Raw genomic sequence first — 24,747 nt, forward strand, 5'->3', positions numbered from 1 at the left:
CTGACTCTGTGTTTGATCATAGGCAGATCACTTCACCTCCAGGGGTATTTCTGTAAAGTCAGCGAGTTGGTTTAGTGGGTCTCTAAACTCCCTTCTAGGATCTATAAGCAAAGTGTTTGTTGAATGAGTGGATTGACAGATGGATGAATGAACATCACTCTTCTTTGCTTCTCCCCAGTCTGACCCTCACCTCTAGAGGTGAGAATTGTCCCATGTTTGTCCCATACGATAATCCCAGTTGAAGGTAAAGTGATAAAGAGGCATAAAATCTCCTAGAGATTGTATAATGTGAATATGGGCAAAAGCAGCTAGGTGGCACAATGACTAGGGTGCTGGAATTGAGAAGACCCAAGTTCAAATCCAGGTGCAAACACTTACCACCTCTGTCACTTAACCTTTGTTTGCCTCGATTTCCTCAACTGTAAAATGAGGATAATAGCACTTACCTTCCAGGGCTGTGAGGATCAAATGAGATAATATTTGTAAAGCACTTAACCCAGAGCCTGGCACATAGTTGTTGCTATATGAATGCTAGTTATTATTCTTTTTTTTTTTTGACTAAGCAATGGGGTCACACAGCTAGTAAGTGTTATATGTCTGAGGCCGGATTTGAACTCAGGTCCTCCCAAATCCAGGGCCAGTGCTCTATCCACTGCTCCACCTAGCTGCCTCAATGCTAGCTATTATTATTATTAGTGGTAAGAATGATGGGGTTGAAATCAAGAACATAGATTTCAAGGTCACTTCTCTGCATCTCAGTTTCCTCATTAATAACATAAAATTGGGTTAGTCTACCTCAGGGACCCTTCCCAGCTCTAAATTTATGGTCTGTTGGTCGTAATTCCTAGAAAACAAGAAATGGGCTGCTGAAGGGTCAGATGAGCTGTTGTAGTGGGGATTCTTGGTGGTGTGTGGGCTGGGATTAAGACCCAGACAAGGTCTCTTAACACTTTGTGATTCTCTCTGGCTCTATGGGGCCTGGGAGTCCCTGCCTTCTCCTCAATCAATCAATCAATCAATTAACAAGCATTTAAGGACTTAATATACCTGGACTGTGCTAGGTACTGGAGATACAAATACCAAACTGAGGTAGCTCCTGCCTCCCAGGACCTCATATTCTGTTGGAGGGATAGAACATGCCCAAGGTGAGTAAATACATGATCTGCCCCCTGGAGTTGGGCTTTTCTTTTGGGACGTGGGATGAGCAGACTTCCTGAGTCTGGGCTCACTGGGTTTGTTTTGGGGAAAGAAGCGTATGGAACTGGAAACACGAAGACCTCCACCCCCTTCTCTGCGCCCCACCTCCATCACCCACCATCCAACGGTGTTCTCCCTTTGTCTCACGGGATTGAGTCTATTCCGTTCCGATCACCCACACCCCAAGGGAGACTGCATCCTGTCTAAGGGGGAAACCTGGTCTTCACCTATCTCCCCACCTTGAGTACAATGCTGGGCACACAGCTGATGTTCAATAAAGGTTTGAATCTTCCATGTTTGATGATGGAAGTGGAAAGCTACTAATAGCATTAACATAAGCTTCCTATAGTCCTGTAAGGCTCATCAAGTAAGTGCTTTCCCCCCAAGAATCTTGTAAGGTCAGTAGTGCCACCGTTTATTTACCTATCCTGCCTCAGACACTTAGTAGCTGTGTGACCCTGGGCAAGTCACTTAACTGTTTGCCTCAGTTTTTTCATCCGTAAAATGAGGTGGAGAAGGAAAGAGCAAACCACTCCAAGCGTCTTTGCCAAGAAAACCCCAAATGGGGTCATAAAGGACAGTCGGACATGACTGAAAAGGACTGAATAATCACAGCAAGCTAGGTCCCCTCGTCCTCCATCCGCCCCAATTGACCCACCCTCAAATGTCCAGCAGGTGGCAGCAGAACCGAAGAGGCCAGTGGGCGGGTGGGGCAGTGGGCGGGATGCCCCCCGGGGCTTTCAGCTCAGTGCTCAGCATCCCAGAGCTTTCAGTACCCTGTGTCGGCTTCTTTCTCTCCTCCGCTCTCCTCCTCCTCTTCCTTCTGTCCTTCTCCTCCGCCCGATCTGCCTGGCCCAGCTCTGCCTGCCCCTGCAGGGGCCATGACCATCAACGCCCTCCACCAGGGAGGCAGCTGCAAAGCCCAGATGCCATGCCTGAGCAAGGTAAGAGGGACAGGGAACCTACATCCCCAAGCCCCTGTGCCTGGTGATCCCATGATCCTCCCCTGGGGATAGAATGAGCTCATCTCTCTTGTCTACTGATTCCCTGGCCAACTGCTAGGAGGGGATTCAAAAGAGGGGGCTGGGGGGCAGCCACATCTTTGTTGGGGAGAAGAGGTCATGGGTTTGGAAGAGCCTGTGTCCTGCGGGAGAAGCCCAGGGAAGGTCCTGTGGCCTGGGAGAACTTGGAGGCGGTTAGGGGAGAAGGGATTCTATCCCTCAAGACAGCCTAGCAGAGACACTATGGTTTGGAAGAAGCCTGGGTGGGGAGTGCCCTGGGACCTTTAGATAGCTTAGCAGATGCCCTCTGTCCTGGAACGAACCTGGGAAGGGGGTGCCCTGTGCTCTAGGGGAACCCAGAAGAGGGACAGCCTAGCAGAGGCCCCGTGGTGTGCGAGGAACCAGGAAAAACCCCATTTCCCTAAGAGGTCCTTGGGGATCCCTTGCCTTGCTGTCCTTTCTGCAAGAGAAAAGAGTCTTAGCTTGGGGACACTAAGCTTTCTGGCCAAAAGACCTGCAACGTTCCTCCAGTGGCAGCTGGCTGATTGGTCGTGAGTGGTCTTAACTTGCCTCCTTTTGGGAGGAGCAGAAGAGTCATCACTGCAGCCCCCACCCCTTATCTCCAGATTCAGACCCTTTCTCCCCTCTTCCTGCCCTCTCCTTTCTTCTCTCTGATGGCCTCTTGACTCTGGGTTCCCTTGAGCAGGTTGATGTGTGTGCATAAAGGCTTCCGTTGGTCCCTGGCCTGGTCCTTCTCCAGAAGCAATGGGTCCCTGCTAAAGTCTTTCCAGGTTCTGGAACTATTCTTATACCCTTAAGTACCTTGACAAAATTGGATTGGCTCTCATAGAACACAGAGTGATAGCCCTGGAAGAAACTTCAAAATATAGAATATAGAATGTTAAAGCTGGAAGTGGCCTTGGGGCAGAGAGCCCCTTATAACACATTATAGAATGTCAGAGCTGGAAGGGTCCTTAGAACATAGAAGGTCAGAGCTGGAGGGGTCTTTAGAACAGGAAATGTTAGCCTATAGAAGGACCTTAGATACCATCAGTCCAATCCCTACTTTTGCAGATGAAGAAATTCAGGGTCGGTAAGGAGAAAGTCCCCAACCCCCAGTTTTGATTGGCTATTATCCTACACCATGCTTTAAACATCTGATCCTTTGTAGTCTAGCTCTCCAAGCTCGGTTCCCCCTCAGAATCTCTGCAACTTTAGCGGAGCTAAACAGGCTCTACTGGGCTTCCTCAGAGGCCTCTCAGGACACTTTCCCAGATCCTTTCTGTCCCCAGCATTCTCATTCCATTGGCTTTTCAGGGAGGCCTGACTGTTGATCTCTGGGAAGGAATAAACAGCTCGATAGCAAAGCCATAGGCCGATCGGCGCCATCCTTCCCTTGGCCCTGGAAAAAGCCAAGCTCTGAGCTGGGAAGGCATTTAGTCAAATGCTAAAAATAAAAGCAGCCTGCTTTGTTATAGACTAGACTCCTGCCCTGGCCCCCAGGAGGGAAGGCTGGGGGAGGGGGGAGCCCTGCTCTCACTCTTGGTGGGGGAGTAGGGAGGGAAGGAGAACCAGGAGCCCTCCCAAGAGTTCTCAGCCCCTGGGACAAAATGTTAAAAAGGAGGTTGGTGTTTCCTCTACCTCTGGCTTCCTGCCCAGCCTTAGGCAGTCCCTCCCCTTTTCCTCCCCCAGGAGCACAGAGCGGGTGTCCCCTAGAGAGGAGGAACAATTTTATACAGAAGCAGAAGATGTGGCTGCTTGTGAGGGGATCTAGGGTGATTTCAGAGGTTCTGGAGTCCCTCCTGTCCACTTCCCCAACCAAAAAGAGACCTTTAAAATTCTACCATTCAAGATTCATTCATTTGACTTGATCCCTAGTTAAAATGCAAATACTCCTGGGAGCAGACTTTGATAATGGAGAAATTGAGAGAATACTGGGTCCCTGAAGTGCTTGGAGAGGTGGGGCCCACTGAGAGAGGAAAAGGATGCAGGGGTGAGGGGAGGGAAGACCGAAGGCGGGCAGACTTCACCTCCTTCCCTGAGCCAACAGAAATGATGGCCCTGGACAGTGTCTAGGCTTATTGTAGCCTTGGGCAAGGAGCAGGGGGAAGGGGGGGGAGTATCACCTCTCATCCTTGTATCCTGCAGATGGAGCGTGTGATTGTGGGCATGCAGGACCCAGACATGGGTGTTAAGATGCGGAATCAGCGCCTGCTCATCACAGTGATTCCCCATGCCATGACTGGTGAGTCCCTTAGTCCTGCGGGAACTCAGAGGAAGCCTCTAGGGTGCCTGAGTTCAGCTTAAGGCTCCTCCGGGGAGAGGGGAGACTACTTTGGAAAGGTTTCTGAGAGAGACAGCAAAGGAAGATCTGTTGTGTACGGAAGTTGACCAGGCCCTAGGGAGCCGCACAGCTCAGTGAAGCGCTGGGATGAAGTGCCGGGACTTGAGCCCTGTGGTGCTGGTGGCCCAGCCCACCAGCCCTAAGCTCTGAAAGGGGAGCTTCTCTGCCCTTCCCCCATAGCTTCTCTCCCATTAATGCACTTGGTTATCAATTATGTATCAGGTTGGGGGCAGGGATTGAGCTGAGAAGAGCTTGGGGTCCAAGGCTCCATCTTCTTCTTACTGGAGAGCTGTGCTGTCCCCACTCCACCCCAAATCTCCCGGACTTTTTGACCCCACCCCATCTCACCTCCATTTTGTGTTTGGGGCCCCTAGGTTTTTGCCCAGCTAACAGAGTAGGGCAGGAAGTGTCCCTTCTGGAGCTCTCCCTTGGGACCCCAGAAATGAAGAGAGTCTCCCCCTATCTAATTGTGGTCTTGGGGTGGAGTAGTGACCCCTGTGTCCGGTGACATCACCAGCCTTAGAAACCCTGCCCACTGGCCTGGGTAACTGCTCTGGGGAAGGGGGTTGTCTGATCTGGCACCTTCTGTGCTGCTCAGCTTTGCCCATGCCGTTTGCCCTGCATCTGCCTCTCCCTCCTGCCTGCCTATTCACCAGTCTTATCAGGGCTGCCAAATTCTCACTCCTCACATGGAGGAAGAAGGGGGAGGGGAGGCAGAAAGGGAGCCAAGATATCAGGACTGGGTCTGTCTTCCCTGTGTCTCTCTGTGTCTCATTTTCTCCTCTTTCTGTCTCTCTCAAAAAGGCAGTGACATTGTGGAGTGGCTCATCCAGAAATTCTCTATCTCAGAGGAAGGTAAGGGAGTATCAAGGTTGGGAGGAACCGTTTCCTGCTTCTCAGGCAGAAGGGGCTGACTAAACATTGCTCCTGTCCTCCAAGTCCTCTGCAGAGCAGGAGAAACCCAGGTTTTATTTGCCCGTCATGCTGCGGTCTCCCATTCCCACTCCAAACATGGTCTTTCCTCTACCCTTCCCTGTCTGAGGGCTCAGTCCAGTCTTCGAGATGATCATTGTTCCTAATTTAATTCCTTGTTAGGAAGTGTAATCTCCAAGTGCAGTGAGCTAGCTGCCAAAGATAGTGAGTTCCCCAACACCAGAGGTATTAGAGCAAAGCTCGATGAGGGCTGGTTGGGTAGGTGTGTTGGGGTAGATGCCTTAGGCAGTCCCTTGCAGCTCTGAGATTCTATAATCTGTAAGAAGATGGGGCCTGGGGTGGGGGAAGGCGGGGCCAGGTTAAATAGAAGCTGGGACCTCCCTGAAGGGACTGGGGAGCACGGTGTGGGGACTGGAACCTCCATGAGGGTTATGGGGGTCATTTTCCTGCAGAGCTCAGGTTCCTGGTCCTGCACACACACTCTAGAAGCCTGATGCCCCTCCCTCCAGCATCCTTTAATGGGACTGGAGAGCCAGGCTTTTATCTAATCCTCACTGGGGACCAGGGTTGAATTCACTTGCTCTGTACCCACTGCAGAAAAACAGGCGGCTCCTCTCAGGAGACTGGAAGATAGCGAAGACCCAGGCTGAATAGCAGGGCAGAAGCAATAACTGAGAATAACCGGGGTCTGGGCTGGGAGCTGCTGGAGGCTGGCTTGGGCTGACACAAAATCCCTCGCTGGTTCCCCTCAAGTTTCTGATCACCCTCGTCTGGCTCACACTCTGTCTTCCTCCTGTTCTCTCCCCCCCTCCTCTTCCACCCCCTTCTTCCCTTTCTCCTCCTCCTCCCTCTTCCCCTCTTTGCTTTCCTATTCTTCCCCTTTCTTCTTCTTCCTCCTCCTCCTCTCCCTTTTCTCTTTCTCCTTCTGCTCACCTTTCCCTCCTTCCACTCCTCCTCCCACTCCTCTCCCTCTTCCATTCCTTCTCCTTCTCTTCCTCTCCTTCCTCTCCTCTCCTTCTCCTCTCTCTTCCTCCTCCCTTCCCCTCCTCCACTTTCTCCCCCTTATCCCCTTTCTTTTCTTCCACCTTCCCTCCTCTCTCTTCCCCTCCTCCTCTCTCTCCTCTTCCTCCTCCTTTCCCTTCACTACCTCCTCCTCTTCCCTCTCCATTTCCTCCCCTCCCCACTTCTCTCTCTCCTCCTCCTCTTTCTCCTCACTCAGGGCTTACAGGATCATGGGATTCAGTGCAGGAATACACCAAATGCTTCATCTGACAGATGAGGAAATCTCTTTTAGAATCCCTTGCTTTTTCTTCCAATCCCAGCTCATTCTGGCACCTATACAAGGCCTTTCCTGATTCCTCCTAGTATCTAATGTCTCCCCACCCTGAAATTAACTTTGTATGGTTTTTTTTAAACATTCTAATAGAATTTTTTCCCAATTACACGTAAAGACAATTTTCAACATTCATTTTTTTGGAAAGATTTTGAGTTCCAAATTTTTCTCTTTTCCTCTTCTTTCCCTTCCCCTAGATAGCAAGCAATCTGATATAGGTTATACAATATGCAATAATGTAAAACTTGTATTATTTTTAATCACTTTGATGCATACATGTTTCCCCCAATAGAATATTAGCCCTGTAAGGGCAGAAATTAGACAGCTAGCTGGTAGAGTGGATAGTGGGGGACTTAGAGTCAGACCTGAGTGCAAATTCTGACTTGGTCACCTCCTAGATATATAACCCTAGGCTCATTATCTAATCTCTCTCAGCTGCTTTAGTTTCCTCATCTGTAAAATGAGCTTGGGAAAGAAACGGCAAATCTCTCCATTATCTTTGCCAAGAAAACCCCAATGGGGTCACAGAGAATCAACTGAAGAACAACAAATTATTATCAGACCATGTGTCAAATATTTTGCAAACATTTAATGTCCTCTATGAATGCTAGATGGTATTATAGTCTCTGTAGCCACAGTGCCTGGCACATGTGGTTTTGTTTTTGACCAGAGGTATGATTTAATCAGAATAGAGGGCCATTAAGGCTTAAATAATAATAATTAGCTAATATTAAGGCTTAAAGCTGCACTAAAACTTTTGGGACACCTTGTATTATGGTTTACTTTAGAACTGGGGAACTATAGGTGTGGATTACACATACATTGTTAGACTTGTTTGAAGGGTTGAGAAATAACTGATAAACAGAAGCTCAGATAGAATGATTTTACATATATGTACATACACATATTTGTGTCTAATGGCAGCCATCTCTAGGGTGGGGAGGGAGAAAGAAAAAAAAAAGAAATTTACATGATAATTTTATTATATATTTAAAAAAGAGTAGCAAGTTGTACATAATAGATTTGCAGTTTCAGGTGCAATCATCTTTTTTTATTATACTGTTATGGAAATGCTTGTTTTATTCCATAAATTAAAAATAAAATAAATACAACATTAAAAAAAGAACTGAGGAAAGGGATAAATTTGGAAGTGAAGGTTATGTAAAAATCAAAGGTATCAACACTAAAAAAAAAAAAGTGGTCCCCAGAACTAAATACCATTTCCAGAAGCGATCTAAGCCTGAATCTCCCTCTGCAGAGTCTCTACACCTGGGGAATCTCATTGTGAAACATGGTTACATCTATCCCCTGAAGGACCCTCGATGCCTCGTGCTCCGAGCAGATGACTCCCCTTACAGGTTCCAGGTGAGGCTGCCCTCCAGTTTAACTCCATCTTTCTATGATTGAGCGAAATCAAGACCCAGAGAGGGTAAGGGGCTTTCCCAAGGTCACACAGCAGATTTTCAATGCTTTGATGGTGGTGGTAGAGAGGTGTCCAGCCCTAAAGGTGGGGCATCCTCCAGCCAGCCAGCTAACCTGGCAAAGGCCTAGGGAACCCAGTTCCTGGGTTTGGCTCCAAAGAGGGAGGGGCTCTCTAGGATTAGTGTGTGGGGGCTGCAGTTAACCAGTAGATAGGTATAGTTTAGTCCCTCTCTTTCTCCCACCCCCCTCAGGCCTCCTAGATTGCAGCTGGCCCCTCTCCCAGTTCTTCGCTTAAAGCGAAAGACCTGATTTGCATTTTTCACATATTATTTTTACTTCATAAAAATGGCAAAAGAGAGGGAATGAGGTGGTGGCAGGGACAGCACTGTACTCACCATTGGAAGCCTGGGGCTCAGGCCTTGGTGCTACTACTCCCATCCTAATAGTGTATGACTACCGGCACATCACTAAAAAGCTCTTTGAGCCTGTTACCTCCTCTGTAAAATGGGGCTAATACTTGAGCCATTTATCTTACGGGATTGTTATGAAGCAAAGAACTTTGTGGACCACAGAGTGCCAGAGAAAAGTGAGAAGGATTTGGAATATGAGGTCCTGGGTTCAAATCCCTGCTTTTCTGTTTATTACAAGAGGTATGACCTTGAAGAAGACAGCTCACTTTTCTAGGCCTCAGTTTCCTTATTTGTTAAATGAGGTTCCTTCCAGCTTTAAATGTGCAACCCTATGATTCCATTATCATCATTACCACCTCCTTTTCTTCCTCCCTATTCCCATATCTTTCAGCACCTGTGCTGGAGTGGGGGGGGGCAGGGAGCTTACTTAGCCAGGGAGAACAACTGAGGCACTCCTAATGCTGACTGGGAAGTCCATTTCCAGCCAAGTTAATTGCAGCTAGAGATGGGAGTCCCCAGAAGGTGGGCTGGGAGGGCACTTAGTCTGATGGCTGGGCACCTAAGGCCTGCCCCACCCTCTTCTTGTGTGGAAGGGAGTGGTAGCCATGGGATGTGAGTCTGGGAGGAAGATAGGAACAAGATTGTCTTGGTGCCAAAATAAGCTTTGTGCCACCCTACAGGAGACCTCACTTACAGGAGATGATGAAGCAGGCTGAGACAGAGAATTGGGTCATAGGAGTTTAGAACTGGAAGGGTCCCTTGGGGACCCTCTAGTTAAAACTGTCCATTTTACAGATGGGAAGACTGAGACTCAGCTAAGTGAAATGCCTTGCTCAGGAAACAAGGGGCAGAGCTGAGATTCAAACCTTGAACTTGTAACTCCCGACTCATTGCTCATTCCAATCCTTCCTCTGTGTGTCACCTTGGGCTATTTTCCCCCTCTGGGGCTGCAGGACCTATAGAAGTGGATCAAAGGATTTCTAAGGTCTTTTTTGGCTTTAAATAACAGCCTCTCAAAAGCATACAGGGCTTTGTAGTTTACAAAGCACATTTTTGTTTGATCACTACGACAAGCCTGTGGAGCCAGCTGGGCAGCCATTATTGTCCCCATTGGACAGATAAGGAAACCGAGGCCCAGAGAGGAAAAGGAATTTGCGCAAGGCAGAGCGAGCTTAGGACCGCTCATTCCAAGGCTAAAGCTCTTTCCTTTGCCATTTTAGGTTGAGGGAAAGGACATGAGCAAAGGCAGGTAGAATTAAAAAAATCCAATTCAGAGAACAGAAAGGATCTGTTTGCAGTAGTGGTGGATAATGTTAGAGAGGTAGTCTGGGGCCCTGGTCTGGGTGGTAAAGGGCCTCCAATGCCACAGTTATGAATCAAGTGAGGGGCAGAGACCATACATGCTTGTTTATGAAGAAATAGGGATGCTGTCCTCAGGAAAGGGCATCCTTCTGCTTCTCCATCCTCCTGAAAGAGCATCTGGCTTCTGCCTAAGGTTTAGGTTTAATTTTTCGCTAATCCTCTCCACCCACAGCAGCCAGCTCTGTACCACTCTGTCCAGTGCCAGGAATCAGTATCTCACCTTATTTGAGAGGCCTTTTCCTGGTGCCCTTCAATGCTGGGGCCTTCCCTGGATTACCTCCAAGGTATCCTATAAATAACATGTGGTCACACAGTTACTTGCATGTTCTCTCCACATTAGAATGTAAGCTCTTTGAGGGAAGGGGCAGTGTTTTTTGGCTTTCTTTGTGTCCCCAGCACTTAGCACAGGGCCTGATGCATAGAACTTAAAAAATAGAGCTTGTTAGGGGCAGCTAGTGGTGAAGTGGATAGAGCACCGGCCCTCAGGTCAGGAGACCTGAGTTCAAATCCAGCCTCAGACCAAACACTTGACACTAGCTGTGTGACCCTGGGCAAGTCACTTAACCCCAATTGCCTTAAAAAAAAATAGAGCTTGTTGACTTGATTTGACTACAAATTTGGAGTAAAGTCTAGGTTCCTCCAGAAAGGTTTCCTGGAGGGGGAAAAGGGGACCCCACTCTGTTATTTCCAGCCATGATGATATCCTGTTCTCCACCTCCTCCCCCCCAGACACCCTATTTTTGGATGAGCACTAAGTGGCCAGCTGCTGAATTGGATTATGGTAAGTGGGTCAGAGGCAGGGCTGTGGCTAATAGATTTTGAATGGTTTGATAGTGGTGGAGGGGGGTGTCCAGAGACTGTCAGACTCACAGGAATGTCAGATCTCTGAGGTGCGAGGAGGTCATGCCGTTCAGCTCCCTCTTTCTACAATTAAGGGAAATCAAGATCCAAAGGGGGTGAAGGACTTACCCAAGGTCACACAGCTATTCACTGAAGGGCTCCTGCCCCACTGGGGCTCAGCTCTTCCTTGATTCCTCCTCAAGCCCTGTCAGGGCAGGGCCAGCCTTCATCAGGCCCCTCCCAGCTGCTGCCTGGGAGAGTCCGGGGGCCAGCTAGCCTCTGCCCTTGGTGAGCCCACCCGTCTCTGTTCCAGCTGCCGAAATGTATTAGCTATGTAATTTACGGCAAGCTATTTTATCTCTGTTTACCCCAGTTTCCTGGTTTGTAAAGAGAAAAATAATAATGGCACCCACCTTCCAGGGTTATTGTGAGATCAAAATGATGTAATGATTGTAAAGTGCTTAACACAGTGGCTGGCATATGCTAAGCACTACATTATTATTATTTCTCTAATTTAATGTAATTGTTCTATACCAGATAACTTTAAAGTGGTTTTAAAATGCCGAAGGTAATAAGATCAATGATTTTAGTGTGATAATTTGAAAATGCAATTGATGTCACCTGAAGTTTATTGTTTGTGTTATAATTGTATTTCTAAATTGTATTGTATTTCCAAATTCTCTTATATTGTAAAATTTGAAAGACAATTGTAAAATAGAAATGGTGTTGGACAAAGCAATTTTTAATCTGGATTTTGTTACATATGAATTGGGCTTTTAAAAGGATGTGATAAAAAAGGATTAGATATTTGAAAACTGTTAAATATTTAATGAGGTATATTTAGTTATAAACGGGTAATGATAATAGTAACACTATTGCTACTACTACTAATAATATCTACTGTAATAACAGATTTTCATTTGCAAATCTTGGCTATTATGAAAGTGTATGAGGTAGTTTAAAGATGTGGCTTCAACATATAAATGATGAGTCAACTATTAGGCATTTGCTGTATGTTTGAAGCCTCGGGTAGTTTTAATTTATAAGTAAAGGATTAATGTTAATTTTAACTTATTAATTAAATTAACAAATGTTAACTATTAGGGAAACATCAGGAAAATATTCAGGCTCTAAGATGTGGTTAGTGAAATTTTGCTATTTTGGGTAAAAATTCATGGGATTGTAAATTTACCATTGTTTTGAGCTTTGATTACCAGGATAGTTGTCTGAATTGTTATAAAGCCAATAGTAGAAAATGGCATATGCGGCAGTCTGAGAACTGCCTAAAGGTGGATGTTTGTGCCTGGGAAAGGTGGTGGGGACGACCTAGGACATGGCCTAGGTAGGATCCTTCTGACTCTATTTCCCCATTGTGTTATTTCATTTCTGGAAAAGGAAAATTCCCACCTGGTTAATCCTGAGCCTTGCCTTTAACACTCTATCACTACATGATTGGCTGTCAGATATGACCCATGCCTGGAATCAGAGCTGAGGAAATTTTTTTCCAACAGTGCAAAGGGAATTTTTCCTTGTGTTATGATTATAACTATGTCTTTCTTTTTCCTTTTATAGCAAATTTCTATAATCAAGAAGTTTTGTAAGCGCAACACTAAATCTATTAAATAATAGATTGATACTGGAACATCTCTAAGTTGTTATAATAGGATTCAAATATGACTATCTTACAATTTTAACCAATATTTATGGTCAAATTATAATACAGGGATGGTATCCTCAAAAGGGGGAAATAGACAACTAATAAGATAAAGATGTAATGTAAAAGCTTTCTAATTAAATGGAATAGTAAATTTTTTTTTAAATTTTAGAGACAATGTGGGTTAAGCGACTTGCCCTGAGTCACAGAAAAAAGCCACAGGATTAGTCCATTTTCTCAATCATATAGATGTATATGATTGGCTTCCAAAGTTTATCTATCATGGAAATTCAGGCTTTGGATTTGAGTTTTAAGTTTAGCAATATGTTTTGGGTAATACATTCTCAAAATTGGATTTTTACACAAAAATTGCATTGATAATGGTACAGAAAGTTAAATTATTTTCCCATTTTAAAAATCTGTCTGATAATCTTACAGGACAGAGGAATTCATTTTCAGTTAGACTCTCACTAATTTTTAAAAGATTCTTATATCAGGTACAGGATTAAGGTCACTAACAGGTGGGATAGGCACATGATTAGGCCTCCACAGACAAGGGTAGGACTTCCTGGGATGATGCTACTGGGGGGAGCTGGTGTTTAGCCACCAGTTTTTCCTCTCTGTATGGTGCATGTACATGTATGCATGTATGTTGGCAAGTGCACATGCATGCACATGGTTGTGCATGCCACATCTGCCTTTCCAGCTATCTATTTGGCCAAGAAGAATATACGGAAACAAGGGGACCTGATTGAGCATGAAAAGGTAGGGCGGTCCCAGCCCCAGCCCACTGCCCCATCCAAGATATTCAGATCCATCTCCCTACTGATGGGGATACCCATGGGGATATAGAAACTGCTTTATTTCTTCAATGCAGATGACACACAGACCACCCAGATCCTTCCCCTCTTGGCTAGGCCCCCCAACTCAGAATTGCCTCCGGGCGCTCTATCCCCTGCCTCTCTGTCCTAGAGGGGTTGGGGCCTGCATAGAAAGCCATAAGGCAGGGGTAGGAGTAGGGTTGGGTTGGGGGCCCCCTGGCTGGAGCCCTTCTCCTCCTCTCCCTCCTGCAGGATTACTATAACCAGCTACACAAGAAGATCAATCACACATGGGACTTTGTAGTGATGCAGGCCCGGGAGCAGCTGAGGTGAGCTGCCCTTCTTCCCTCTACCCCTGAACAAACCCTGCCCTTTGTCTCAGGCCACAGCCACACTGGCCGAGGCCCCTGAGTCTGTGGTCCGGACCAGGGGCTGTGTCAAACACTCCCCTGCCCTGCTCTCTCCCCTTTCCTCCTAGCTTCTCTCCTAGCACTGCCTAGAGTGGGGGGCTGGGAGTGGGGGAGGGATGGATCCCTGGAGGATACAGAACCAGGAACTAAGCCACTCAGCTGGGAAAGGAGATAAGGGAAAATGGGCATGGCCAGATGTTGGTCAGCAAGCTTTCCAGATGTTAGGGGAGAGTATTAGCTACTCCAACAAGCCTTAGGTTCTACCCCACCCCTTCCCCCCTCTGCTTAATCTTCTCTGAGAGCAGGGATTAGAGTCTGGCTCTCCCCTGAGATCAGCACATCCCGGCCTGATCTCTGTCTGACCCAGCATCTCCCCTCCTCCCTGGCATGATCTGTGACTGAGCATCTTCCCTTCCCTCAGAGCAGTCAAGCAGCGTCGGAAAGGGGACAGAATTGTCATTGAGTGCCAGGAGCAGACTTATTGGCTGGTGAATCGGCCCCCGGTGAGAGACTCTCCCCACCTCCCCCTCAGACCAGGGACCTTTGTGATGTTGGACAAATCACTTGACCGCTCTGGGCCTCAGGATTCCTTCCCTATCCAATGAGGGATCTGGACTGGTAGAGGGGATGAAAGGAAAGAGGAAAGGCCTGGCAGACGCGGGGAAAGTGGTCACTGGAAATGGCCAATGGGTTGGGGGAGTCTAGGTGAGGAGCTCAGAAAAAGGGGCACAGAAGACGAACTTTCTCTGAGGCCGGCTGAATAGGGGTAGGGGGCTGGCAGGGCCTCACAGTGAGGGAAGATGTGGAGATGGGGGGCAGAGAATTGGCTGGATGGACTTGGGGATACGATCTGCTTCCCTTACCCCCCTCACGCTTCAGGCCAGCCAGGGGTCAGTTCTGCTCTCTGTCTCCCTCTGCTGTAGCTGAAGGTAATCACAGTCTCTGGGAGCCACCCAGCAGGGTTTTGGGGAGCTGGGATCCCAGAAGGTGTTTAGTTTTTAAGCTGTTCCCTGCCCTGCCCCCCTTCCCTCATTCCAAACCAGGTCAATCAGGAACCTAGCTCCTCTTTCCTTCTTTGTGAAACGAGGATGGGGCAGGATTTCTTGGTTTGAAGCTGGCTCCATTCCCACCCTCCACTGGGGGCCCAGGGGAGACCCTGACCCATGGACCTGGCCCAGACAAGTGGGCAGCAGAACCCAAACTCTTGCCCACTTGGCTCCGCTGTATCCTAGCCATAATGTGAGGAATGATGAAGGTAATGATGATGAACATTTTTAGGAATAAGGATTATAGAGAGCTATAGGATGCCACTTCCACCAACTCCTTCATTTTACCATTGGGGAAACTGAGACCCAGAAGTCAAGTCACTTGACCAAGACCACACAGCTAGCACCATATCAGAAACAGGTTGTAGGTCCTCTGACTTGAGCAGCAGTGTTCATTCCACCGTACCCAGGGGCTAGGAGCTGTGAAGCCCATTTGGGGGCAGAGGGTTTGGGGAGGGGGGTGGACAACAGGAAATTGAGAGTTGACTCTTCCATGTCCCCTCCCTCCCCTCCCCATTTCTTTGTCAGCCGGGAGTCCTGAATGTGATGGAGCAGGGACCTGAGCGGGGTAACTGCTATACCAGCAGGGTGCAGATGGTGAGTGGCCCTTCTTTGCCCTGGTTCCCCCATTTATAGGAAATAACCCCTGCCTGTCTGCCCTATGGAGGAATTGCAAGGAAGGTCAGCTCTGGCAGGATTTCTGGATCCATACCCGGGGCTGGCCTCAGCCTCTTTCCCCCTCTGCTTTCCATCTCCCTTCTTCCCTCTTCAGCTGGGTTCCAGCTCTGGCTTTGAATCAAGACCTCACATGTCCCAGGTTCTCCCCCACCCCCAACCCCCTTCCCCTGACCATACACAAAGAAGGAACTGACCACAATGTGAAGGATGATTAAGGGAACGGGAAGCATTTTCAGGGACAATGATCCCTAAGATTATACATTCTAGAACTGGAAGGTACCTGGAATGCCACACAGCCCAAACCCCTCATGTACAGTTGGGGAAGCTGACACCCAGGTCAAGTGACTTGGCCAAGGCCACACAGCTAGTATATGTGAGATACAGGTTGTAGGCCCTCTGATTTAAAAGGCAGTGCTGTGTCCCCCAGGGGCCAGGAGCTATGAAGCCCTATATGGGATCAGAAGGTTTGGGGAGGGATTAGACAACAAGAGATTGTCTCGTGGCTGGTAATGGTTGATTGCTTCAGACAGGTTGGGGCCAGGCTGAATTCCCTGTCCAACTGTTTTTTGTTTTTGGAACCAGACCTGTGATTTTATTGGCACAGGAGACTTCTAATAAGGAAGCCCCTGGGAAGCAGAAACTTCCCTCGTTTTCCCCTCCCCCTGCCTGGACTCAAGAGCCTTAAAAAGAGAGTTCCAAAAGCCTCTTCCCTTCCAGCCAAGTCCAGTCCATTCTTTTGCGCTGGAGTTCGGGGTCTTGGTATGGTTAACATTAGACCCTGACACTAGAGATACCTCCACGGCTAGAGCCTTCAGCTGTAGCCAGATACTGGACTGTTCAAGTAACTCCCTGGGGTGGAAAAGTTCAGACGTGACCAAGGATTCCCGTTAGCATTCAGCTTATTTGATTTGACTCTGATCCCAGCCCTGTGGATGGGAGCTATGTGGGTCCAATCCAAGCTTGGTCTCCAACCTTCCATATGACCCTGGGCAAATTCCTTCTCCTCTGGGCCTATTTCCTTGTCTGTAGCTAAGGGGATTGGACTAGATGACCTTTAAGGTTGTCCATGGGCAGCTAGGTGGTGCCATAGTGCACAGAGCATGGGGCTGAGCACAGAGCATGAAGACCTGAATTCAAATCCGACCTCAGATCTTGGGCAAGTCACTTGACCCTGTTTGCCTCAGTTTCCTCATCTGTAAAATGACCTGGAGAAGGAAATGGCAAACCACTCCAGCATCCCTACCAAGAAAATCCCAAATGGGGTCATGAAGAGTTGGACATGACTGAAATGACAGAAAAACCACCGAGTTCTCTGAAGATCTGAAATTATGGACATTTATATACCTGAAAGACAACTGAGGCCAGGACCTCAGATGTGTCCCTGACGGCAGGGGGCGGACTCCACTGAGCTAGCCACACTCTCTACTGGTCATCTGAACGGTCCGAGGCACCGGTATCTGAGAGGCTGGTAGGATTCGAGTCCAGGGCTTGGGACCGGGGAAGTGATCAGAAGTGTGGGGGAAAGACTAAGCTTGCCATCATCAGGGGAGTTCTACCCAATGAGCACTGTTATCTTTTTGCCTATGAGATAAAAATAGCTAGAATTTATTTTAATCTCATGACAACCTGGTGAGATAGGAGCTATCTCATTTTTTGCAAATGGGAAAACTGAGGAAGACAGAAGTTATTTGCTCAGGGTTTTGCAGCTGGTAAGTCTAAAGCAAGATTTGAACCCAGGTCCTTCTGAGTCCAAGCCCATCATTCTCTCCACTATGCCACGTAGGTCACTCACTCATTAATTATGCCTCCTTCTTGTTCCTGATTCTGGTTGTGAGTGGGAGGGAAGAGAAAAGAAGTTTTCCCCATTAGAGTCTCTTATGGCCCCCCATTCACCAGACTGCTTTGTCCTGCCCTCACCCTCCTTGTCTTAATCTTTTTCAGACTAAAAATATGGATTTTTATAAGCGAGAGGTAAGCCCTTAGACTGTCTTTGGGTTCTAGGGAGGGGCAACACGTGGATTCTTCCAGGGGTGGGGAACCTGTGGCCTGGAGGCCACATGTGGCCTGTGTTTAGCCTAAGGCCTGCTGGGAGAAACGGGATGATAGGGCTATGGGTGGAATCTGGTTACCTCCTGGCTATGAGGATATCCCACTTTAATTTTTTTTAATTGGGTAAATATGGACAAAGATTAAAGGCAAAGGAGGTTGGCTGTCCTCATCCACCCAACTGGAAGGCCATCCCTGGCTAGTCTGGGGGCTTTAAAGCTGGCAAGAGCTGATCTCTCCCTCACCCCTTTTTCCTTGTGTGTCTGCCTAGATTGAGTACTGTAAGAAAGCGATGGGTAGGACTAGGGTGAAGTCTTCTATCTGCCTGGAAGCGTGAGTGCCTCGGGATTGGGAGGAGCAGGGTCTGGGCAGGTGGGAGGGTGGGGACATCACACATGTCCACCCCAGATCTCTCCCAAATGCTTCCTTTGTCCCCACCCATACTCCCCTGGCTCTCTAAAGCCCCATCTGGGATTCCCCGGGCTTACTCTTACCATAGCAGCCCTTTCCTTTCGACCAGACCTTCTTGAGTGGGGAGCATTCCCCCAAATCATCTGCACTCTCTGGCACTGCCACTTACTACCTTTGTGACCTCGGGCATATCATTTATCCAGTCAGCGCCTCAGTTTCCTCATCTCTAGAATGAGGGGACTGAACTAATTGACCTCCAAGTTTCCTTCTAGCTCTAAATCCACGTTCCTGTTATCCTTGTGGGCTTTCTCCACCCAGATATCTCAAGTTCAACGACCAGTACATGCCCCATGACCCCATCATGTCTGGCTGCCTGCCCAGTAACCCTTGGATCACTGACGATACCGACTACTGGTCAATGAATGCACCCACGTGAGTGTTCCTCCCACTTGCTGAGGGTGGGTGGAGAAACTGGAAGCATCCTAGCTTCCACTAGGATAACCATCCCACGCTTAACTGCTGATTCTTGGTGGGGGATCATGGGCCCAGACACAGGGAATCTGGCTCCAGAATTCACTGAGGCCCTCCCATTTAGGGGGCCTCATTGCTCAAGCTAGGCAACATGTAAGGTCTCTATTGTAAGGGGCCCTGAATGGTAACCACTCTAATAAGTTCTGGATCCGTTTCTCTAATTCTGAGAGTTATGGGGGAGATCCTTGGGGTTTTTTCCTCCTTGGGGTGGGGGATGCAAAAGAAGCTGCCACCTCCTTACACATCTATTGCCAGGGTGACGACACCTACTAAGTTGCGGGTTGAGCGTTGGGCCTTTAACTTCGGGGAGCTCCTGGGGGATCCTCTGGGCCATATACAGTTCATGGAGTTCCTCAAGAAAGAGTTCAGCGGTAAGACAGCTACCCCAACTCCACCCCTGGCCATGCTCCTGTAGGGGATACAGGGCCCCAAGAAGATCCTGGGTGATAACAGCTAGGGCACAGAGGCAGACAGGTTAAGTATCTGAGGTAGGATTTGAACTCGGGTCTGACTCCAAGTTCAATACTCCACCTGGCCACCTGGATGCTAGCATGCCTGACAGGATGATGTCCTTCCTGCTCCGGGCCAGGCTTTCTTCCCAGTTCTCCAACTCTCCCAGTTCCTGGAGCCTTGTCTCTTCACCAGCACATTGTGAGCCAAGGACTCCTTGTTCCTCTCCAGCCAGTGGCTGTAGGGCGGGAATGGGAAGATGTTCAGGAGGATGGCGAGGTGTGCAGTCAGGGGCCCCAGCTCACTCAGCTACAGGCTCTAGGGGCTTCTCCCTGAACATTTCTTCTCTCGTCTCACCTCTGGTCACCCCTCCTCCCTCCCACCCAGCTGAAAACCTGAGCTTCTGGGAAGCATGTGAGGACCTGCGATATGGGGAGCAGTCCAAGATTGCTGAGAGTGTCGACTCTGTCTACCAGTGAGCCTCACCTCTTCCCCCGCCCCCAGAACCCAGCTCTGGATCCCAACTTCCCTTGGGTTCCTTCACCCCTGGCGGGGGGGGGGGCAGAGACTAGAAAGGGTCTTGATGTCTAGGCAGAGAATCTTCCAGTCGAAAGGAGTTTTTCTTCAGAGGTCATTAGGTCCATTCTTCTGCTGTCTATGTATCTGAGTCTATTGAGGTGAGGGTGGGATGGGAAATTTTTGACATCATGTCTGAGAGAGCACTGAGCCCCAGGCTGCCTCTCCTCCACTCCCCATTCAGGCTAAATTAACAACTTTATGCTTCCTTTTGGAAATGCTACACCCATTTCACTCTCTGATGAAGGGGTGCGGGATTAGCCAGAGGGAGGCCGCTGGATACTCTGGGGTGTTAGGTGGTCTGGCTGAGCCTGCTGAATGGGGATGGGGCATACCAAGACATAGGTGTCTAGTAAGAGAATAGAAAGGTACAGGGACCATGTCTCTATTGTTTCCAAAAGTATAAACAATCCTAAGACACATAATATCTCCCCTAAAATTATTTGAGGATTAGTTTAAAAGCCAGGTGGGAACAAGAATGAGCTACATGATAGGTACTTAAAAGTGGGGAAGGAGAAACTCTGCTGGGGGTGGGTTGGGGGTGGGGGTGGAAAAGCACCAAAGATAATTTTCGAGTTTTTTCCCAGTGCCTCGAAGAGCAAACGGTATCTCAAAGGCAGGCCACAGGCTGCAAGCCCTTCTGCTAATTTGTCCCTATTTCTCTAACTGTTGGGGTTCAGACAGTTTCTTGCCCCCGGGGCCACACGCTGGGTCAATATTGACAGCAAAACTATGGAGAAGACGCTTGAAGGGATCCGCAGACCCCATCGCTATGTCATGGATGATGCCCAGATGCACATCTACATGCTTATGAAAAAGGTGCTGGGACCAGGGGTTCGGTGGAGTTGGGAAAAACAAAAGGGTTCCCGCCTTAAAGCATCAATTCCATTAGGGCAGTGAAAGGTAGCTGGGTCTGAAGCTAGAAGGCCAGGCATTTGTCTTAGAGAAAGGCAAAAGGTTTACCTTCATGCCTTGAAGGTCAGGTGGCCCACAGGCTGAGACCCTTAACTAAAAACGCCTAGGGCTTGGAATGGATGCATTCAATCATTTATTCACTCATGCTTTATTCCCCACCAGCTTCCAAGAAGGTTTTGAGCTGAAGGCTACTTACAAGTGGAAACACAAATGTTGAACACCACCAAACTAAAACCAAGCTAAAATCAGGATAGATGTTACTGGATGCCCGAGCTGAGTTGCTGCATAGCTGTTCAGTCATTTCAGTTGTGTCTGATTTTTTGTGACTCCATTTGAGGTTTTCTTGGCAGGGGTACTGGAGTGGGTTACCATTTTCTTCTCCAGTTCATTCTACAGATGAAGAAACTGAGGCAAACAGGGTTAAGTGACTTGCCTGGCGTCACATAGCTAGTGTCTGAGGCCAGATTGGAACTGAGTTCTTCCTGACTCCAGGCCTGCCACTCTATTCCCTGGGCCACCTACCTGCCCTTTTGAGTTGAGTTAGATCTGACAGTCGTCCTGCAGATAATTACAAGGACGTGGAAAGCACAGAGTAATGGGGTTATTAATGGACTTTCCTCACAAGCTGTTCCTACAGCCTTGTGGGGATGGGGGGGTGGGATTATCAAACTGAGGAGGAAGCTGTGGACTTGGACATTCTTCTTTTCTGGAGGAATCTACCTTTAAATAAAGGGCTAAATGCTTACTAAGAAGGCAGCATGGGGTGGTGGCAAGAACTCCGAATTTGGAGTCAGAGGGCCTGGGTTTGAATCTTTTCTCTGCTACATCCTACCTGTAACTTTGAGCAAGCCATAAATCTCTCTGGGCCCCAGTTGCCTAATCTGTAAAATGAAGGGATTAGACTAGATCTCTAAATCCCACGATTCTATTCCAAACTACTTGAACAATCTCTCTGTTCTACAGGAAGATAATTTTATGGTCCTGGGAAATAAAAGCACAAATTTCAAAACAACTGTGTAAGTAATGCTATTGGAATAAGGTGGTCCTGCCTGTCTTTCAGGATTCCTATCCCAGGTTCTTAAAGTCTGACATGTATAAGACACTCCTGGCAGAGGCTGTGATTCCACCAGAGACTAAGAAACGGTGAGCTTCGCCCCCTTTCCTGCCCCTGCCTTCATCCTATTCACTCTATTTCCTAAACTCCAAAATAAAAGGATTTGGAGGAGGTTGGGGGGACAGGAGGGATGAGGCAGTCTTTCCCTTGGCCTTTTACACCAATAACCACTCCACCATGTGAGAGAGCTGGAATTGGGAATTACCACGCAGGTCAACCTCACCTTATCCCATTCCATGGAATGGGTCAACTTGGGGGAGAGGTCTCTTATTGAGACAAGAGAATGGGGGCAAAACTGGAGAATAACCAACAGTCTCAAACTCTCAGCTCATCCTCAGTATCCTTTTTCCATAGAAGCTCACAGAAATCAGTATGTACAAATTGCCACTCCCTCTCTCCCCCTGCTCAGACCCATTGGGGAAGAGAAGTAGAGCTAAAGGCTTTACACAATCTATACCCCATGGTAGGCCTCCACGTTTGCACTGCCCTTTGGGGGTCCTGGCCTTCATCTTTCCTTCCTCTGTGTGTCTCTCCAGAGTGTTCCCATTCATGAGGAAGCAGCGCCACTCCAGCCCTAGCCCGGCCCTGCTCCTGCCCTCAGAACAGGAGCCCAAGGGGGAGGACAAGAATAAGGCCCTGGCTTCTGCTGCCTCTGCTGGGGAAGGGGAAGGCTAGGCAAGGCGACAGTCCTCCCTTTCCCTCTGTGGCCACTTCTCCCTCTCCTCTGGTTGACAGCCTGGAAGATGTCATTGGAGAGGAGAGGGGTTGGGGTGCTAGGTATGGGAAAGGGGACAGAGAGAAAAGCATTTCATGAACCGAGATGTGTGAGGGCTCCCTTCTCCCTCCTTGTCCCTGCCATGTCCAGTGTCCTCCAAGGAGAGGTTATAATGCCCACCAACTCCTTACCCCTAATCCTGAGTCAGTCCACAGGTATCCCACCCAACCCCCACCTTTGGCAGAGGAAGCATGGCGCAGTGCACAAGGTGGAGCAAGGGGACAGGGTGCTGGTCTTAGCTCTGTTGCTAACTTGCAGCTTAACATCAGGCAAGTCACTCTCTGGGCCTCAGTTTCCCTGCTGTACAAGTTAGTTAGATAATCCAAAGGCTTGGACAAAATGCTCCCTAAGGTTTCCTCCTCCAACTCTAAAAGTCCAGTTCGGTCCCTGGTCCAGTCAGCCCTAGCTTGGTGACTTCTGACACGAGCCTTTCCACAGACTCCATTAGAACCTTTCTGGCTCTGCAGGTGGGTAGCTGTTTTTATGGCCCTTTGGGGTCAGCTCATCAAGGAGCAGCTGTTACCTATCTTAAGGTCTCCAGGTGCCCTTCATATACATGCGTGCACATGCATGAGCCCCCAGGAGCATACTTCAGTTTCCTGGATAAGCAGCAGCTTCTTCTTCTTCCTTCCCATGGCAGGCTCTCATAGTTCCAAAAGGTGGCAAGAAGAGTAAGTCTGTTGAGCCAGACCCTCCAGGGTAGGGCAGGAACCCCAAGTTTGCTGGGAGTTAAAAAGGCAAAACTTCCTGCTTCCCCACTATCAGAAAAGATTGAAGCCATTGATTTCCAGTTTGCCCCAAAGGGAAGTATCTCCATATAAATGAACCTTGGGTTTGGAAGGGAATTCATACCCATATGTGAACAAGATTCTGCTCTACCTGTCCAACAGCTGGTTACCCAAATGTTGGGTGAACTTTGTTAGAGGGGACAGCCTGCTACTTCCTGGAATCTATTTTACTTTGGGAGAGCACTTTAGGAGGGCACTTCAGGTACTCGAAAACAGTTATCCTTAGGCCTTCTCCAAGCTAAATACCCTCAGTTCTTTCAACTCATGCACACGACATGATTTTGGGACCTTTTACCATCAAAGTGGGACAGCTTGGTGGTGCAGTGGACAGAGTGTCAGGCCTAGAATCAAGGAGACTCCTCTCCCCAAGTTCAAATCTGATTTCAAGACACTGACTAGCTGTGTGACCCTGGGCAAGTCACTTAATCCTGTTTGCCTCAGTTTCCTCATCTGTAAAATAAGGTGGAGAAGGAAATGGCAAATCACTCCAGTATTTTTGCTAAGAAAACCCCAAATGGGGTCAACGAAGAGTGGGACACAACTGAAAAAGTTGCCCTCTTCTGAATACTCCCCAGCTTATCACTAAAATGTAGCATTCAGAATTGAAGCTGATACTCCAAATGTAGCCTAATGGTAGACACAGAAGGACTACTACCTCCCTCGCACTCAACACTGTGCTTCTCTCAGTGCAGCCTAAGATTGCGTTACCTTTCTTGGCTGCTATATCATACTCTCGACTTGTCGAGCTCCATCCACTGAGGCCCTTCGATCTTTTTTCAGATGAACTTTTGTCTAGCCACACCATCTGTATCTTGCACTTATGAAGTTAGTTTTTTGAATCCAAAAGTGAGAATTTACATTAATTCCTTCTAAGTTTTATCCAATTAGATTTGGCTCCATCTAGCATGTCAGAACCTTTTTGGATAGTGATATTATCATCCGACATGTTAAGTATCTTGTTAGCTTTTTGAAGGAAAGCCAAGATAGTGTTGGCTACTCTGCTTTTTGGCACAGAAAGCACACTAGTGCATGTCTATATAATTGGAGTCCTCTGTCACTACTGCACCATGCCTCTCTGCCAGGCTTTTTCCTTTCTGTCCAGAAAAGATGTTGCAATGACAATATCAGTTCTGTTTCTGTCTCTGTTGATCTTTATGCAAATGTTCTCCACCATGTTTTCTTCCTCAAATTCCTCGGGTTTTTAAAAATAGGTATATATTGTAATATACAATGCTACTCCTTATCCCCCTCTCTAACCCCTCCCCTTTTGCCCACCTTGTTCCTCTTGAATCTCTCCAAAGGCAGTCACGGTTCTCATCCCCTCAAGTCTGTGATGACCCTATGGTCAAAATTTGTTTCCTTGTATTGTTATCACTAACCTTCTTGTCTTTTGCCCAAAAAGTATCTGATATACAAAAGCATAGGTATCTGAGCCCATGGATTTTCATTTCTATTCCTTTTTTGGATTTTACTTTATTAATTTCTGGGAATCTCTATTGCCGTTATTGGTAATTAGGGGGTTTTCTCCTTCTATATTTTTTTTCTTTTGCTATACCTTTTTTGAGAGGGGCAACACCGGGTACTGCAAAGTATCAAATATAGAGTCCTGCAGCCCAACACTCCTCCAAACCAGATTAAAATGTAATCGGGAAATATTTGACAAAATAAAAATACAACAGTACGTACATAA

The 24,747-nt window shown here is 47.9% G+C and overlaps 1 protein-coding gene across 3 annotated transcripts; it reads left to right on the forward strand.

The window, feature by feature from the left end:
- Positions 1 to 1,934: 1,934 nt before the first annotated feature.
- RGS11 (regulator of G protein signaling 11) lies at positions 1,935 to 24,747 on the forward strand. 3 transcript variants are annotated; one of them, XM_021006561.2, is made up of 17 exons: positions 1,935 to 2,141; positions 4,347 to 4,443; positions 5,347 to 5,397; positions 8,067 to 8,173; positions 10,732 to 10,783; positions 13,203 to 13,261; positions 13,570 to 13,646; positions 14,149 to 14,230; positions 15,302 to 15,370; positions 17,393 to 17,422; positions 17,769 to 17,830; positions 18,227 to 18,340; positions 18,695 to 18,810; positions 19,277 to 19,364; positions 20,146 to 20,284; positions 21,441 to 21,523; positions 22,031 to 24,747. In XM_021006561.2, the coding sequence occupies exons 1-17, from the start codon at positions 2,079 to 2,081 to the stop codon at positions 22,167 to 22,169; spliced, it is 1,428 nt and encodes a 475-aa protein (XP_020862220.1). In that variant the 5' UTR covers positions 1,935 to 2,078; the 3' UTR covers positions 22,170 to 24,747. The 3 variants fall into 3 exon arrangements, with proteins under 3 accessions (XP_020862220.1, XP_078008739.1, XP_078008738.1); XM_078152612.1 differs by lacking the exon at positions 1,935 to 2,141 and adding an exon at positions 3,820 to 4,157; XM_078152613.1 differs by lacking the exons at positions 21,441 to 21,523; positions 22,031 to 24,747 and adding an exon at positions 20,543 to 21,408.

The sequence above is a fragment of the Phascolarctos cinereus genome, unplaced genomic scaffold, assembly GCF_003287225.1.
Source record: "Phascolarctos cinereus isolate Bilbo 61053 unplaced genomic scaffold, phaCin_HiC Scaffold_4;HRSCAF=312, whole genome shotgun sequence".
Taxonomy (NCBI): Eukaryota; Metazoa; Chordata; class Mammalia; order Diprotodontia; family Phascolarctidae; genus Phascolarctos; species Phascolarctos cinereus.

Coding starts and splice junctions, on each gene's coding strand:
- RGS11 (XM_021006561.2), top strand. CDS start 2,079: ATGACCATCAACGCCCTCCACCAGGGAGGCAGCTGCAAAGCCCAGATG. Junction 4,444..5,346: donor GATTCCCCATGCCATGACTG/GTGAGTCCCTTA, acceptor TCTCTCAAAAAG/GCAGTGACATTGTGGAGTGG. Junction 18,811..19,276: donor CCTCAAGAAAGAGTTCAGCG/GTAAGACAGCTA, acceptor CCTCCCACCCAG/CTGAAAACCTGAGCTTCTGG.